At 41.5% G+C, this 16,968-nt stretch overlaps 1 protein-coding gene across 4 annotated transcripts; it reads left to right on the forward strand.

Moving 5' to 3' along the window:
- The first annotated feature begins 1,134 nt into the window (after positions 1–1,134).
- Positions 1,135–14,781, forward strand: LOC307045840 (uncharacterized protein). 4 transcript variants are annotated; one of them, XM_079691816.1, is made up of 7 exons: positions 1,219–1,501; positions 10,585–10,920; positions 11,599–11,937; positions 12,121–12,249; positions 12,334–12,663; positions 14,123–14,461; positions 14,592–14,781. In XM_079691816.1, exons 1-7 carry the CDS (start codon positions 1,459–1,461, stop codon positions 14,603–14,605), a joined length of 1,530 nt encoding a protein of 509 aa, XP_079547942.1. In that variant the 5' UTR covers positions 1,219–1,458; the 3' UTR covers positions 14,606–14,781. The 4 variants fall into 4 exon arrangements, with proteins under 4 accessions (XP_079547944.1, XP_079547942.1, XP_079547943.1 ...); XM_079691817.1 differs by lacking the exon at positions 1,219–1,501 and adding an exon at positions 7,115–8,051; XM_079691815.1 differs by lacking the exon at positions 1,219–1,501 and adding an exon at positions 8,898–9,260.
- The last annotated feature ends 2,187 nt before the right edge of the window (positions 14,782–16,968 follow it).

Genomic DNA, 16,968 nt, shown 5'->3' on the forward strand with positions numbered 1-16,968 from the left:
ACAATAAACTTCTTTGCTGTCCAGGTAGCCAACCAGTTGCCCTCCTTGTTTTGATTTGGAAAACAAAGATCGGAATCTGGATATCTTTGAATCTTTGAGGACTCAGAAAGCACCTTTAGGACTTTTCTTTTTCTTTGGGTTTGTAAATGTAACACAAGGAGCTGCCCAGCAGATGTCGCCATTTAAGACTGCAACAAATGCTTCGAAAGCATGAACCAACTTCAACATTATTCAATGGAACATAAATGTAAGTTAAAGTATTCTCATCTTCTTGGAGTAAAAGTACAGAAGTATCCTCACCTTTATGCTGTACTCATAGAACAGTAAAATGTGACTGATATCTGATTCTATAGGCGCGTTCACACCAAGTACTTTTCCCACAAAGGTTCCTGAGAACTACGATTTAGTTGCGTTCACACCAAAAGGAACCCCAGGAACTAAATTAGTTCATGAGAACCTTTTTTACCCCCTTTTCAGTCACTGCTAGAGAGCAGGTACTTCCGTGGGAGAAAAAGGTTCCTGTGTCTGATTGGCTGGGCGGATTGCAAACCACGCCCCGTCAGACTCCCAAAAAGTTTTGTGAAGCCGCCATTTTATTATTCTCGCATTAGCATTATTAGCATTAGCCCTGTGCAGAAACGCAGAGAGACTAACTTATGGCAACACAAAAGAAAACAAGGGAGCGGAGGAGATGAGGTGGTGTCGGCGTTCTGGCAATTTACTCTGAAGCCAGTCCCTAACTCCGGGGACTTCCGGCCGGGGACTCCGGGTGGCAGTATACGCCGTGAACTTGTTTGCGGCCTGCCAGTAAACCCAAAGCAGAAGAAGAAGAAGTGACGTCAGCGGCTTCATTTGCCTAATCCTCCCCCAGGAACTAATTTCGGTGTGAACTCGATCTGTACTTAGTTCATGAGAACTAAAGAGTTCTCAGGAACCTTTGTGGAAAAAGCACTTGGTGTGAACGCGCCTTATACTACAGTACATTAACACATTGTTGATACTGAAGCATCCGATCAGAGCAGTTTTCTACTTTTGCAGCTGCTCCAGGTAAAGTCGTTTTCAATACTTTATATAGAGTTGAGTCGGTCGAGCCCCTTCAAAGGGTCCCCAGATAAGTTAGGCTGGGTATTCTGTCTGCTTTCATTCATTTTTAGATCATTTGTATCTACTATCTCTTTGCTAGTCTGCAAGTTTACAACCCTAACCGTAACCTTAGTGATGAGGCATACTGGAAATGGGGAGAGGTTAAGACGAGCAACAATAGGCACTCCTTTTTCCTTTCTCTGTCGTAGTTGCTCAGGTGTTATACAATTAAACTTGTCTTCCTTAACCTGATTCGTCACATTCCTGCGACAGTCAACCGCGAGGCACTTTCAGTTAACTAAAAGTAATGCTTACTTTGTGATCAGTTTATAAGAAGAGAAGTGAAGGAGAGAATCAGATGTTAGTTATTTCGTCATGAATATGAAGGCGTTAGTGGGGTTTTTGACCCTCGTACACGGTATGATTACCTTCTTCTTTCTACTCTCATGTCTCCAGCTTCAGTTTCATGTAGCCTCGTAAATCAGCAGCTAAAACCAACGTTTTGATTTAAAACGAACACATTTCAAGGATGCTCAAATCTAATTGAATGATTTATTACAATTGAAATGGAGTTTGTGTTTTTGTTGTGACATTCACTGCATAGAAACAATAATAGAAATCAGAAGCAGAAGCAGACAAAGATCTCCTGTTTCATATGACCACTTCAATTGAATATGTAAAATGCATTTGCTAATACTTTTCTTAGTGTCATTTCGAATGCTTACTTGTAACAGAGTATTTTATACTTTTAAGTAAAACAATCTGATTAGTTCTAACACCACCATAATTTTGTACCGTCTGCATGTTCCTTTTTTTGGGAGTAAGTTGTAAATTATTCTTATTTAAGTTGGGTTAAATCATTTAGATATTTATCTAGCTTTGATAAATTCTTAAATGCAAGTGTTTCTGAGTATTTGTAGGCTAAGTAGGTTTCTCTTTATATAAATGTCTTTGTACATTTATTATAAACTTCATTATATATACATTTTTTGTGTGTAAACAAACAAGCAAATAAAATATATGCATTTATAATTTAAACATCCTTTTGTGTGTCCTTCAAGTTTCCCAGCAATTTTCAGCTGTTGTTAGCGTGTATGAGGGGGTGGAGTCTGTCCAGCTGCCCTGTCAGTCATCTAGGTTACCTGAGGACACAACAGTGGTGTGGGAGCGATACGATTCCCATCCCTCAACCGTCCACCAGCATCAGCATCAGGTATATGAGCATTATCTTCAAAACCAGCATTACAGGGGCCGGACATCAATGTCCGCTGATGCTCTGGAAACTGGAGACCTCAGCCTCACTCTGAAAGAACCCCAACTCTCTGACAGTGGCGTCTTCATCTGCCAAAGGTTCAGAAAGGAAGAGGAATTATCACCCCGATACACAATGTTACTGGAGGTCAAAGGTGAGGAACATCCCTACCCCCACCCCCATTAAACATGCAGGTTGGAGTGAGAAAACATTATATTGTTCTTTCTAGTGGATAAAACATAATAATTGCCATGTAGGGAAACATTTAGTGTGGAAAACATGATACAACTAGAAAATGCATTTCCTGCTTAACATTCGTGTGAATGCTGTAAACTGTACATTTGTTGCTGAAAAGGCAGAAAAGTTAAATGATTTTAATCAAAATTGTTACAGCTCAAATGCATTGCAATGACTTTGTTGAAAACTTGAAAGTGAAATGTTAAACTGGAAGAGGCTGAAACATAGTGAAGAAGCTTAATATTTAAAAGGAAAGGTTTAAAAAAGGTATAAACAACTAAATGTAGCCTCAATGTCCTGAAATAGCTGAATAATGTAATAGTTGAATGGTTTCTGTAGCTGAAAGTAGGCTGAAGGAGTTAGATATTAAGTTAGATATAATCTGTCACTTCAGGGGAAAATTACAACTGTCTTCGTGTTGGCAGATAGAGTAGTTGCATTCAAGGCCAAGGAATTGTGGGGACAGCGAGTGAACTGAGGGATATTTGACATGTTTCAAACAACAGCAGGGATTTTGGGACTGAGCCTGAGCCATCATTCTCCCAGCTAGTGCAGGATCACCTCTCTTCGCTTTTGAAAGAGTTTGAGCGGTACTTCCCATCCACAAAAGACCAAGAACTGCAAAAGAATGGATCCGCGACCCATTTGTGAACACACCAGCTGAATCGAGTTTTCCGTGCCAGAAGAAGATCAACTGCTGGAGATTGCAAATGACGTTGGCCTTAAAAGTTTGTTTCAGACAACAACTCTTCCGGTGTTCTGGATTAAAATCAAGGCAGAATATCCTGAGATCGCCGAAAAAGCACTGAAAGCCCCGCTTCCATTTCCAACATCGTACCTTTGTGAAGTGGGATTTTCTACGGAGTGGACTGGACATACAGTAAAGAACACACTTCGGGTGTCATTGTCTCCCATTAGCCCTAGATTGTTGCAGAGACACAAGCCCAGGGCTCCCACTAATTCAGCGTAATGGTGAGTTGTATCTTATGCACTTTATATTTGTTTTGATGCCGGTGTCCCAGATTAGCTGGTTATTGTGTTAACTGGTTAGATCTGCTTACACATTTACTCGTATTAATTCCTTCTTTTGCAGATGTGTGAGAGACTTTGAGACAGCAAACTGTGTTGAGTCAGTGTTTGAACGGACAGATTGTCTTTCAACTGCAGCATATAAATGAAGCCTGCAATAAATAAATAAAATTGATTGAACTATAGCCGAGGCAATTAAGGTCTGAACTCTTGCTTTGAAAAACGCTACTTCACTTGCATGTATGTAAACGTCTGTGCCGCGGTACCGTAGACAGGTTTTTTTTGTTGTTGCAATCATATGCCTTTGTGGTATGTTTTATTGCAACATTCAACCCAATGGAAAATAGCTAACGTTACAACCATAGACAGATTGAAAGCAGATCTAACCAGTTAACACAATAACCAGGTAAACAGGAACACAGGTCGTATTATTTGATTTCGTCATATTTATCCCCCGAAAACTTGAAGGCTGGTCCGCGAAAATATTGTCTTACGTGAAACCGGTCCGTGGCGCAAAAAAGATTGGGGACCGCTGGTTTAGGTTACCCGAGGACACAGAAGTGGTGTGGGGCCGCTTCGGTTTGAATCCCTCAGCCGTCCACCAGCCTCTTGACGGAAATGAGCCCCGTTTTCAAAACCAACATTACAGCGATCGAACATCTACGTCAACTTATGCTCTGATAACTGGAGACTTCAACCTCACTCTGAAAGAACCCCAACTCTCTGACAGCGGCGTCTACACCTGCCACGTCCATAACAATGAAAATGACATTTCAAGAGTAATTGTGTGCCTGCAGGTTATAGGTAAGGAACAAAGCCTAACCCCATCACTCTGTACATACAGGGCAGAGTAAGGTGGACATGGAAGGATTATCAGAACTACTTATTACTTTATTAGAATACAAAAAAAAGGTTTTTACATATAATATTGTTGCTGTTTGGTGTACAGTAAGAGAAAGTCATGTTGTTGATTATGTTGCCAACAGAACGGCCCACATTTCCTCCTTGGTTATATCCTATGCTGGCTGTTTGCCTTGCTCTGGCTGTAGCTGCCTTGAGTTGGTACACAACCATCACAGGTATGTAGTATGTTGTCACAGGACCTAAGATCACAGTTTGTGTGTTCGTGCTGCTGATGCTGTTGTTTGTTTTCCTCTCAGTCTCTTCTGCAGTGGTGAAAGAGGGGGTGTGCTTTGTAAAACTTCCTTACAAATCCATGGCCCCTCTGCCTAAAGACGTCACCGTGGAGTCGAGTCCTTGTGCCCTCGAGCCAATGAGGGTCCACGAATATTATAACGGTAACAACCATCTTGTCAGACAGGATGAGTTTTATTGCGATCGCACAAAGATGCAGGAAGAACTACTGAAAACCAAAGACCTCCGAGTCAATGGTCAGTATTTTAGATACCAGAGAGTGTAGGCCGCTGCTGCTGTAATAGAGAATGTAACGTCATCAACAGCAAGCCGGCCATCTTTAAAGGATACTACTGATCGCAACCTGTTGACTGACCTGTAATACTCCTCTGCTTCAGTGAAGAGCTTCTCTTTGTAAATACATTTATCTTTCGCATGTACTTTATTCATTAAGGACTGCTGCTGCATTTTCTAGACTCTAGGGCCTGGCCGATTATCGGCCTTGCCGATTATCGAGGCCGATATTTCACATTTTACAGATTATCGGTATCGGCATTTTTTAAATCAAATTGCCGAAACAATTTTGGCTCTAGCGTCTCGCAGCGGAGAAACTGGGACGCGCTGGGACTGTGATGGCTGCAAGTGGAGCCTCGCAGCAACTCTGCTTTCTGCACCACAATCTGGTGCTGCTGAATTGGGACTACTAAATGAGTGAGACTCAAATATCAGAAAATCAGAACAAGTTTTAGTAGTTTTAATTTTATTTTTACTTCATTTACTTTACTCAGGGTCACAGAGAGGAAACCAGTTTTAAGATGTTGAAAAGTTCATTAAATATAAAAAGGCATTTCAAAGAAGTTCTGTTATTCTACATTTTGACACCAAGACTTTCTGATTTTACTGCAAATGTATATCGGTTCCAAATATCGGTTATTGGTCTCCTTGATTACTAATAATCGGTATCGGTATTGGCCTTGAAAAAGCCGTATCGGTCGATCCCTACTAGACTATATCCTCCAAAGATGGCCGCACTGCCACATAATTCACCTCGACTCCCATTCCCAAAGAGTTTTAATTCTGTTTGGTTTCAGTTTAAGATCTATCACCAAAACTAGCCGTTAGGAATTAGGTTGATTATCATGGTTACATTTTAAATAGACATTCCTACTTGCATACATACACTACCACACATTCTGTACCGGCCCATTCTCACCCTTATCTAGGACATTAATAACCACTGATAGCCATTAGCCATTTATCCATTTAATGGACTCAAATTATATGAAATCAGATGGTATCACCAATGATGCTGTTTGTAATTGAGGGTCTGTTTTCCCTTTTAGTCCCCCAGGAGGTGGTGGAGGTCGGGGATTGGGCTAAATGTGTCACACTGCCCTTCAAAACCAGAGCTCAGCTGCCTGCAGATGCAACGGTGAAATGGAAACGTTTCGAGTTATCCAATTCCTCGACAGTCCATGTGTATCAGAATGGCCAAGACATGTCTGAGGTGCAGCATGACTCTTACAGAGGCCGCACAAAAATGAGGGAAAACCCCCTGCAAGCTGGAGACCTCAGTCTGACCCTGATTAACCCCAGTCTTGAAGACATCGGTGCATACTCATGCACCGTCGAAAGGGACGGAGACGTCATATGGAAGAGATCGGTGAGGCTCAAGCTCAAAGGTCAGTACTGTAGATAAAGATCAGAGGTCTCTTTAACAGGAGGATGATGTCAGTGATCTTACATATTCCATTTGTTTTTTACAGCAAGACTTTGGGTTTTGGCTAACTGATGCATTTGTTCTCTTTGCAGGGATAGGGTTTTAAAGAAGAGAGGACCGAAGACGAACCAGATGGCGCCGTGAACAAGCAGCTTCTCTGAACCAGCGATATGTTCACTGTTTAATTTGTTCACTGATGTTAACGCTTCAGTATTGAATTCAAGTCTCTCCTTCCTTCTCTCTCTGCCTGCAGGTACTATGTGGGGTAATAAATCTGACGTTAATGTTAAAAATGTTTTTGTGATTTCATAATTGTTTTAATAATGTAAGTTTCTGGCTGTAGCACATGCTCCCTGCTCACATGATCACCTTTGCATCATTCAATAAATAATCTGATGATATAATTGCCTACCAGTCACGGGGGATATTTTTTTAACTTGAACACTTTCCTGATAAAACCTGAGACACTAAGATTCATTAAAACACGTTGGATCTCTTACTGTACTGTAACTCTTGTGAATAATATTCAGAACTGAATTAATCAGTTTTTTTACAAGCAATTTCTGCCAAAAAGTTATTTTCACTTGTTTATTATTTTAATATTTTTAAGTCCAGGATTTCAAACCTTATTATTAAAACATTAATAAGAACATAAATTAATGAATGATTAACAACATAGGTTCTAATGCATGGCTGCTATGAGCCAAACATTTAAAGACTCTTTTTACCCTGTGAAATATATTACAGTAGTATAATAGATGATCGTGTTCAATTTAGCAAAACGTTGAACCAATTTATATCATGACATGGCTACAGGCAATTTTACTTTAGTATTACAGAAAATACTTGAATAACAGAGTAAACGTTTTTTTTGTTTTTTTTTAAGTAACAAACAGGAGAGCTAAGACAAAACACAAGTAAACAAGAAACTAAGAGAGCAGACAAGGTAACACTAAACAAAAGATAAACAGCACAACTAAAGTAGACATAAAATGGCATGGCACGAGGAAAACAGGCAGGCAGCGAGTCCAGAGGAAGAAACAGCCGAAAGGAAACATGGTAGATAGAAACATCGATGAAACATTGACGAGTAGCACCACGGTAAACATCAACGCCCAGAAAAACTCTTGGAAAGAGAGGTGTACAGTATGTACACACAGAACTAATAACAACAAAAGACAGGGCGGGGCAAACAATCACAAAAAGAAAACAAAAAGGGCGGGAAAACAAAGACAGAGTGAACAGTTATTTTACTTTGATCCCTCCTGGACTTAACAATCCATTTACAGCAGAAGATAAGTGCTTTAAGAGATTCCACAGAGCCTCTCGCTGACCTCCCACAGTTTCCGGCGTCGTCCCAGGCCTTCGGGCACGTTTCCTGCACGGTGCAGCAGGCAAAGTAGCGCCCGCTCAGAGGTTCGATGCCCTCCTGGAGGCAGCAGTGCAGCGTGGTCTGAGCGCCGGCCTCCGGGTCCAGGAACAGCAGCCGGGCGATGGGCTCGATGAACACCTTCTGCCACAGACTGACGTGACGGGACAGCCCGGTGCGAACCACACCTGCAGGAGGAGAGACACCTGGGTTAGTGCAAGCATGAGGTAAGACAAGACTACAACTTCACACTAACACACCCGGCATCACAGGTGTGGTGGGTTGTACCTGTAACCACGCCCACAGCTATTTTAGGAATACTGAGTTTTTGACGTTTGCAAAATGTAACCAGCACAACCCCATTCACATGAGAAATGCTTCACTAGCTATGAACTAAACTGGAGATTTTTATACAGAGAAACTTGATTTTTGTTTAAATTCCCTACATAATGGTCTAGTGCCACATATGACATCTTTATTTCCTTTCATTCGAATATGAGTCAGCTAGTCTATAAATATTTTTCCATCTTTTAAAAAGCCAAAACTTGTAAAATGAGTACACAATAAAGAACATAGACTTCTCTTAAAGTCATCGTAAACAAGCCAAATAGTTACCGCCTGTCCATGTCACATCAAAGTCATTCTAGATTTTTTGTTTTTGATTGATTACATACAGTTCATTAATTCAAGCTCTGCAGTATCTGTGTGAAGGTGTGACTGTGAGGATCAGCTGTCTTTATTCTAACGGAGCGCTGAAAAGACTCACTAAAGACACTGAAGCTCTTCAGCCACCAGGAGTCCTCCTGAATCAAAAGGAAGAAGTATGTTAAAAAAAAAAAAAATACTACATATATTATAATATCACAAGTGATAATAATTGATTAAATTATTATTGGATTATAATTAAATTAATATTAATGCCTTCATCCATTAAGTGTTGCAACTGAAAAGGCTTAAGATTGTTTTTATTACTTTGTATACTGGGAAGCTTGTCTGAATTTTAACAAATATGTTTGATATATTTTAAGCAGTGTGACAGATTTCCTAAAGGAAACACAGTCAACTTCTTTGCTGTCCAGGTAGCCAACCAGTTGTCGTCCTTGTTTTGATTTGGAAAACAAAGATGTGAATCTGGATATCTTTCAATCTTTGAGGATTCAGAAAGACTTTTCTTTTTCTTTGGGTTTGTAAATGTAACACAAGGAGCTGCCCAGCAGAGGTCGCCATTTAAGACTGCAACAAATGCTTCGAAAGCATGAACCAACTTCCTTATTGCTCAGATGTTATACAAAAAATTCAGCTTGTCTTCCTTAACCTGATTCGTCACATCCCTGCGACAGTCAACCGCCAGGAAGAAAAGTGACGGAGAGAATCTGATTTTGGTTACTTTGTCATGAAGATGAAGGCGTTAATGGGGTTTTTGACCCTCGTACACGGTATGATTACCTTCTTCTTTCTACTCTCATGACTCCAGCTTCAGTTTCATGCATGGGCGTCGCAGCCATTAAATGAGGGTGGGATAAATCCCCCCCACCTTTTAAAATGATGAGTTTAGACCCCCCCACTTTTACTATGTGGAAAGTCCGTGAATCGGTCTCTCCACTCGCCTCTCTCTGTAGAGCGCTGTGTCAGTGCTTCATTATCAAATCCATTCCACTATTATTGAGAGAATGCCCAAATCAATTAAACTCCGTGCCATGTTTTCACTGCTACTTTGTACCAAGGCAGATTGTCAGAGCCGTACACATGAGCCGTACACATGCTGCGTTTTTTGTATAGTTGTTTCTTTAGTTGTAAAATCATGAGCGCCAGTTTCCCCGCTGCGAGGCTCCGTTGCTAACAGTTCACGAGCGTGCTCCACTAGCACCCGGATATAAGGCGTTGTTATTTCAAAGAGGTGGAGGGAGAGTCCTCTGTTTGACTGAGAGGATCTTATAACCACAGCTCAGTGAGGCAAAGCACTCTCTGAGGGTTTTAGATAGTTCACTTTAGTATCCCTAGCGTTAGTCCTTAACTTTGCTCTCAAAGTGCAGCCGATTGATGCTTTTAACTTCAACATTTAAAAAGAAATCTTCCCGGACACCTAGAGCATGTTAGGTCCACCATCTGCCCACACCCCCCGTCATATTGTCCCACCCACATTGATGATGTGTTCCTACGCCAAATGTTTCACGTAGCCTCGTAAATCAGCAGCTAAATCCAAAGTTTTGATTTAAAATTAACACATTTCAAGGTTGCTAAAATCTAATTTAATGATTTATTACAATTGAAATGTAGTTTTTGTTTGTGAGCGTCACTGCCTAGAAACAATAATAGAAATAGAAAATAGAAGCAGACAAAGATCTAATCTCCTGTTTCATATGACCACTTCAATTGAATATGTAAAATGCATTTGCTAATACTTTTCTTAGTGTCATTTTGAATGTTTACTTCACTTGGAACAGAGTATTTCTACAATGTTTTATTTTAAAGTTTTACTTTAGTGAAACAATCTGATTAGTTCTAACGCCACCATCATTTTGTACCGTCAGTCTGCATGTTCCCTTTTTTGGGAGCAAGTTGTAAATTATTCCTATTTAAGTTGGGTTAAATGCAAGTGTGTCTGAGTATTTTTAGGATGAAAGGTTACTCTTTTAGTATAAATGTCTTTGTAAATATATTATAAACTTTATTATATATACATGTTTTGTGTGTGCAAACAAACAAGCAAATAAAATATATACTTTTATCATTTAAACTTCCTTTTGTGTGTCCTTCAAGTTTCCCAGCAATCTTCAACTGTTCGTGTGAATGAGGGGGTGGAGTATGTCCAGCTTCCCTGCAAGTCATCTAGGTTACCTGAGAACACAACAGTGGTGTGGGAGCACAAAGGTTCCCATCCCTCAACCGTCCACCAGCATCAGAATCGCGTGTCTTATCTTCAAAACCAGCATTACAGCGGCCGAACATCAATGTCAGCTGATGCTCTGAAAACTGGAGACCTCAGCCTCACTCTGAAAGAACCCCACCACTCAGACAGTGGCGTCTACATCTGCCAAAAGTTCAGAAATAAAGTGGAATTATTTCCCCCATACGAAGTGTTACTGCAGGTCATAGGTGAGGAACATCCCTACCCCCCCATTACACATGCAGGTTGGGGGTAAGTGGAGAAAACATTATAACATGCTTTCTAGGGTGTCCTTTCAGTGAAGAAAACATAAAGCTCCTCCTAACGCCTAATAGTGAAGGAAACATAATGAAGTGTCCTCTAGGATTCCCTATTAGTGGAGAAAACCAGCACCATGTAGGGTACCCATCCAGGAGAGAAAACCCAATAAAGGGTCTTATACGGTGTCCTATTGGTAGAGAAAAGGGTATAAAGTGCCCTTCCAGTGGATAAAACATAATCGAGTGCCCTGTAGGGAAACATTTAGTGTGGAAGATACAATTCTCTCTAAGGTGGCCTTAACGCAGTGGAATTCAGGCTGTCCTACATGCTAGAAAGCTTGGTGGCCTAGCACATGCAGCTCGTGTCCTTGAATTGTTTTCACCCCAGCGCCTCCGACAGCCTCCAGCCTGTCACACATGCTGCCCATTGGCCTTTACATTAATTGTTTGCTTCTACACTAATGCTCTGAACGCCATGTATATATCCTTTTAAGTTGGTAAACATGTCTATGCATATATGTGTAAGTATTTCTACATTTAATGGTTGTATGTTTTTGAAGTGCAAAGAAGTTATTTTAGATAATAAATACATCAATATTTGAAACATCATTTTGTGTGTCCTCCCAGTTCCTCACCATCACTCAACCATTAACGTGTATGAGGGGGCGAAGTTTGTCCAGCTGCCCTGCCAGTCATCCTGGTTTTTTAGTAAGGACACAACAGTGGAGTGGAGTCGCTTCGGTTTGAATCCCTCAACTGTCCACCAGCATCTTGACAAAAAGGAGCCCCGTTTTCAAAACCAGCATTACAGCGGCCGAACATCTACGTCAACTTATGCTCTGATAACTGGAATCTTCAGCCTCACTCTGAAACAACCCCAACTCTCTGACAGCGGCGTCTACACCTGCCACGTCCATAACAAGGGAAAGGACATTTCAATGGTAATTGTGCGCCTGCAGGTTACAGGTAAGGAACACACCCTAACCCCATTACTCTGTACATACAGGTCAGATTAAGTTGGACATGGAAGTATTATCAGAACTACTTGTTACTCTATTAGAATACAAAATAAAAGTTGTTTACATATAATATTGTTGCTGTTTGGTGTACAGTAAGAGAAATTCATGTTGTTGATTATTTTGCCAACAGTATGGCCCACATTTCCTCCTGAGTTATATCCTCTGCTGGCTTTTTGGTTTGCTGTGGCTGTTAGCCTTGCTCTGGCTGTTTGCCTTGCTCTGGCTGTAGCTAACTTACGTTGGTACAAAACCATCACAGGTATGTAGTATGTTGTCACAGGACCTGCTAAGATCACAGTTTGTGTGTTCGTGCTGCTGATGCTGTTGTTTGTTTTCCTCTCAGTCTCTCCTGTAGTGGTGGAAGAGGGGGTGTGCTTTGTAAAACTTCCTTACAAAACCAAAGTCGATCTGCCTGAATACGTCACCGTGGAGTGGAGCCGTTGCGCTCCAGAGCCAATGAGGGTCCACGAATATTGTAACGGCAACAACGATCTTATTAGACAGGATGAGTTTTATTCCAATCGCACAAAGATGCAGAAGGAACCGCTGAAAACCAAAGACCTCAGTCTGACCCTCAGGGACCCGTGCTACAGAGACAGTGGAACCTACACCTGCACCGTCCACAAAGACAGAAGAGTCTGGACACAGAAAGTAGTACGGCTCCGAGTCAATGGTCAGTATTTTAGATACCAGAGTGTAGACTGCAGCTGCTAGCATGTTATAGAGAATGTAACTTCATCATCAGCAAGTCAGCAACCTTTAAAGGATACTAGTGATCGCAACCTGTTGACTGACCTGTATGCCTACAGCGAGTTAGCATGAACCTGTTTTAATTTAACTTCTCTAACTTGGACGGTAAGAACTATCGTGTCGTTTGCTGTAACAGCCAATCCCACAACCAAAGGCGCTTAATTCATTGATTAAATAATATGAATACTCCTCTGCTTCAGTGAAGAGCTTCTCTTTGTGAATACATGTATATTTCGCATATAGTTAATTCATTAAGGATGAGAAAAAGCTGATAAATATTGACTGCTGCTGCATTTGCTAGAGTCTATCCTCCACCCCGCACCACCCCATAATACAGGGGTTCCCAACCTTTTTTCCCAAGAGCCCCCCCAAATGGGGGAGGGGGTGCGCAACAGCGGTAATTAAAGTTTAAAAGTCTCAAAAATGCAACAACTACTGCCACAAACTGGATGAATGTGAAGTATTTTGTTAAAGGAGGATGAGAGCGTAATTAAGGAGCACTATTGGAGTGACTTTGATGGTTATTGGACTCAGGATTAATTCATTAGGATTCCCGCTGTATGAATAAATTAAAGGACGGCGCAAGTGGAACCAATTCACAAAGGGATTAAACTCTTTAAAACACATGCTCAAAGTAAGCCGGGTTTTGCCGATGTGTTTCTGTGGATTCAAAAGTCATCAATAATCTACAAAATGGAGGAGACCGATCTGATCGGAGCAACTGTGACAAATAATCCAACTGAAACCGGCATGGACAATGACTATGTTTTAAAAATGCGCTTATCCAGAAAAGCCTGGTTTGGACACTTTACGGGCAGAAGAAACATTTCTATCAAAGAAAGAATTAAACATTTCTGTCTTTTTATGCCTTTTTAATAGCTACTGAATTTTTATTCAAATTAATTAATCAATTATTTTGTATATGTTATTGTAATGTAGAGACAAGGCTTTTAGTGACAATCATGTATTGTGTTACAATTATATGAAAAAAAGAGTCTAAATATGATATTTGGCCTCAAATCATCTGAGGCCTTGCGCCCCCTCCCCTGCGATCTTCCCAGGTTGGGAACCACTGCCATAATACACCTCGTCTCCCCTTCCCAAAGAGTTTTAATTGTGTTTGGTTTCAGTTTAAGATCTATCACCAAAACTAGGCGTTAAGAATTAGGTTGATTATCATGGTTACATTTTAAGTAGACATTCCTACTTGCATCCATACACTACCACACATTCTGTACCGGCCCATTCTCACCCTTATCTAGGACATTAATAACCACTGATTGCCATTAGCCATTTATCCATTTAATGAACTCAAATGATATGAAATCAGAAGTTATCACCAATGATGCTGTTTGTAATTGAGGGTCTGTTTTCCCTTTTAGTTCCCGAGGAGGTGTTGGAGGTCGGGGATTGGGCTACATGTGTCACACTGCCCTTCAAAACCAGAGCTCGGCTGCCTGCAGATGCAACGGTGAAATGGAAACGTTTCGAGTTATCCAATTCCTCGACAGTCCATGTGTATCAGAATGGCCAAGACATGTCTGAGGTGCAGCACCACTCTTACAGAGGCCGCACAAAGATGAGGGAAAACCCCCTGCAAGCTGGAGATCTCAGTCTGACCCTGATTAACCCCAGTCATGGAGACATCGGTGCATACTCATGCACCGTCGAAAGGGACGGAGACGTCATATGGAAGAGATCGGTGAGGCTCAATGTCAAAGGTCAGTACTGTAGATAAAGATCAGAGGTCTCTTTAACAGGAGGATGATGTCAGTGATCTTACATATTCCATTTGTTCTTTACAGCAAGACTTTGGGTTTTGGCTAACTGATGCATTTGTTCTCTTTGCAGCGATAGGGTTTTAAAGAAAAGAGGACCGAAGACGAACCAGATGGCGCCGTGAACAAGCAGCGTTAATGTAAAAAATGTTTTTTAGATTTCCAATTTTTTTTAATAATGTACATTTCTGGCTGTAACATGCATGCTCCCTGCTCACATGATCACCTTTACATGATCAATAAATAAATAAATAAATAAATAATCTGATATTATAATTGTCTACCAGTCACAGGGATATTTTTTTTACTTTAACGCTTTCCTGATAAATCCTGAGGCAGACCCGGCGCCAGAATAAATCTACAGAGAGGCCATGATTTTCATGGAACGTGCTCAAACTTGTGGGGTTTCCCATTAAGGTACCGGGCGCTACAGTTTAATTTTCTACTGCAACAATCCCCACATGCACACACACAGTACAGCCGCGACTGTTACAATGAAGATAATCAGCTCACGGCATATAGGTGTAAGCAGGAGTAAAGTGCTATTTTCTTGAAGTGAGCGGGGACCTAACCTCCTCTAGAGGGAAGATTTTTTTTTTTATTATTGAAGTCAAACGCATCAATCTGGTGCACTTTGAGAGCAAAATGAAGAGATTTCTGGATACATCTCTCAACACCCATATGAAGCAGAACTGTAAACTGATTTTTTATTTCACTAATCACTCCCCTTTTAAACTGTATTCTTGTTTTACTGTCATATAGTATTTCAAAACTGTTTTTCATGTATTACTCTTATATTAATAACTGACATCACATACATCGTAGCATTAAAGTTCACAGTTTAAACAGCCGAAAGGAAACATGTTAGAAAGAAACATCGATGAAACATTGATGAGTAGAACCACGGTAAACATCAACGCCCAGAAAAACTCTGGGAAAGAGAGGCGTATGTACACACAGAACTAATAACAAACAAGACAGGGCGGGGCAAACAATCACAAAAAGGGCGGGAAAACAAAAACAGAGTGAACAGTTCTTTTACTTTGATCCCTCCTGGACTTAACAATCCATTTACAGCAGAAGATAAGTGTTTTAAGAGATTCCACAGAGCCTCTATCTGAACTCCCACAGTTTCCGGGCCACGGCATCGTCCCTGGCCTTCGGGCACGTTTCCTGCACGGTGCAGCAGGCAAAGTAGCGCCCGCTCAGAGGTTCGATGCCCTCCTGGAGGCAGCAGTGCAGCGTGGTCTGAGCGCCGGCCTCCGGGTCCAGGAACAGCAGCCGGGCGATGGGCTCGATGAACACCTTCTGCCACAGACTGACGTGACGGGACAGCCCGGTGCGAACCACACCTGCAGGAGGAGAGACACCTGGGTTAGTGCAAGCATGAGGTAAGACAAGACTGCAACTTCACAGTAACACACCCGGCATCACAGGTGTGGTGGGTTGTACCTGTAACCACGCCCACAGCTATTTTTGGAATACTGAGGTTTTGATGTTCGGCAAAATGTAAACAGCACAACCCCATTCACATGAGAAATGCTTCACTAGCTATGAAGTAAACTGGACATTTAGAGGGGATTTTATACAGAGAAATTTTATTTTCATTTAAACTCCCTACATAATGGTTTAGAGCAGGGGTCGGCAACAGGCGGACCGTGGTCCGGATCCGGACCCAGATGTCGACCTATACGGACCTGGACCTATAATCAATACATTAATAGGGGATTTCAATTTTGACGGGGCGATTCTATTTTAACCGCTGCCAATAGGGGGCGAGAGAGAAGAGTGAGCGATACAGGGAGAGAAACACAGAAGAAGAGATGAGAGCGCGGCAGAGAGAAGCGGAGAGGAAAGTGAGTGAAGAGAATAATTAGCGATACAGGGAGGGAAGACGGAGAGGAGAGTGAACAGGTGTGTTAGCGGCAGACAGGGAGAGACAAATAATGACACATGGCGCTCTCCAAGAAGAGGAAAGTGGACAGTGAGAACAGAACTTTTAACCCTCAGTAAACGGACTTATTCCTGTTCATCCTGCCCACTGGGAGCACAGAACCAGTGTGTCTCATTTGTTCAGAGACCGTGGCGCTCATTAAAAGTGCCAAAACGCCACTATGAGACAAAACACAAAGTGTTTGACCAACATTTCCCTCTCAAGTCAGAACTGAGGTCAGACAAAATAAGCAGTCTCAGAGCCCAATATGGTCAGTCCACCAGGATCAACATTAAAACTAAATATTGTTCCAGGGCAGGCTAGCCAATGAGCACCTGCATGTGTATGAGAATGGCCCTGACACCATTTCAGCCCAGATTTAAACTCCTGGCCAAGCTCGAGCTCAATTCTCGCACTGAATAAAAAAAAAGTGAGTGAAGGACTGCAATATAAGAGGGAAAGAAAGAGAATTGTTATGATGTGTAAAGACTGATATTGTTCTATAATCGTCTGAAAC

Source organism: Notothenia rossii (genome assembly GCF_949606895.1).
Source record: "Notothenia rossii genome assembly, chromosome: 7".
In the NCBI taxonomy this organism is placed as follows: Eukaryota; Metazoa; Chordata; class Actinopteri; order Perciformes; family Nototheniidae; genus Notothenia; species Notothenia rossii.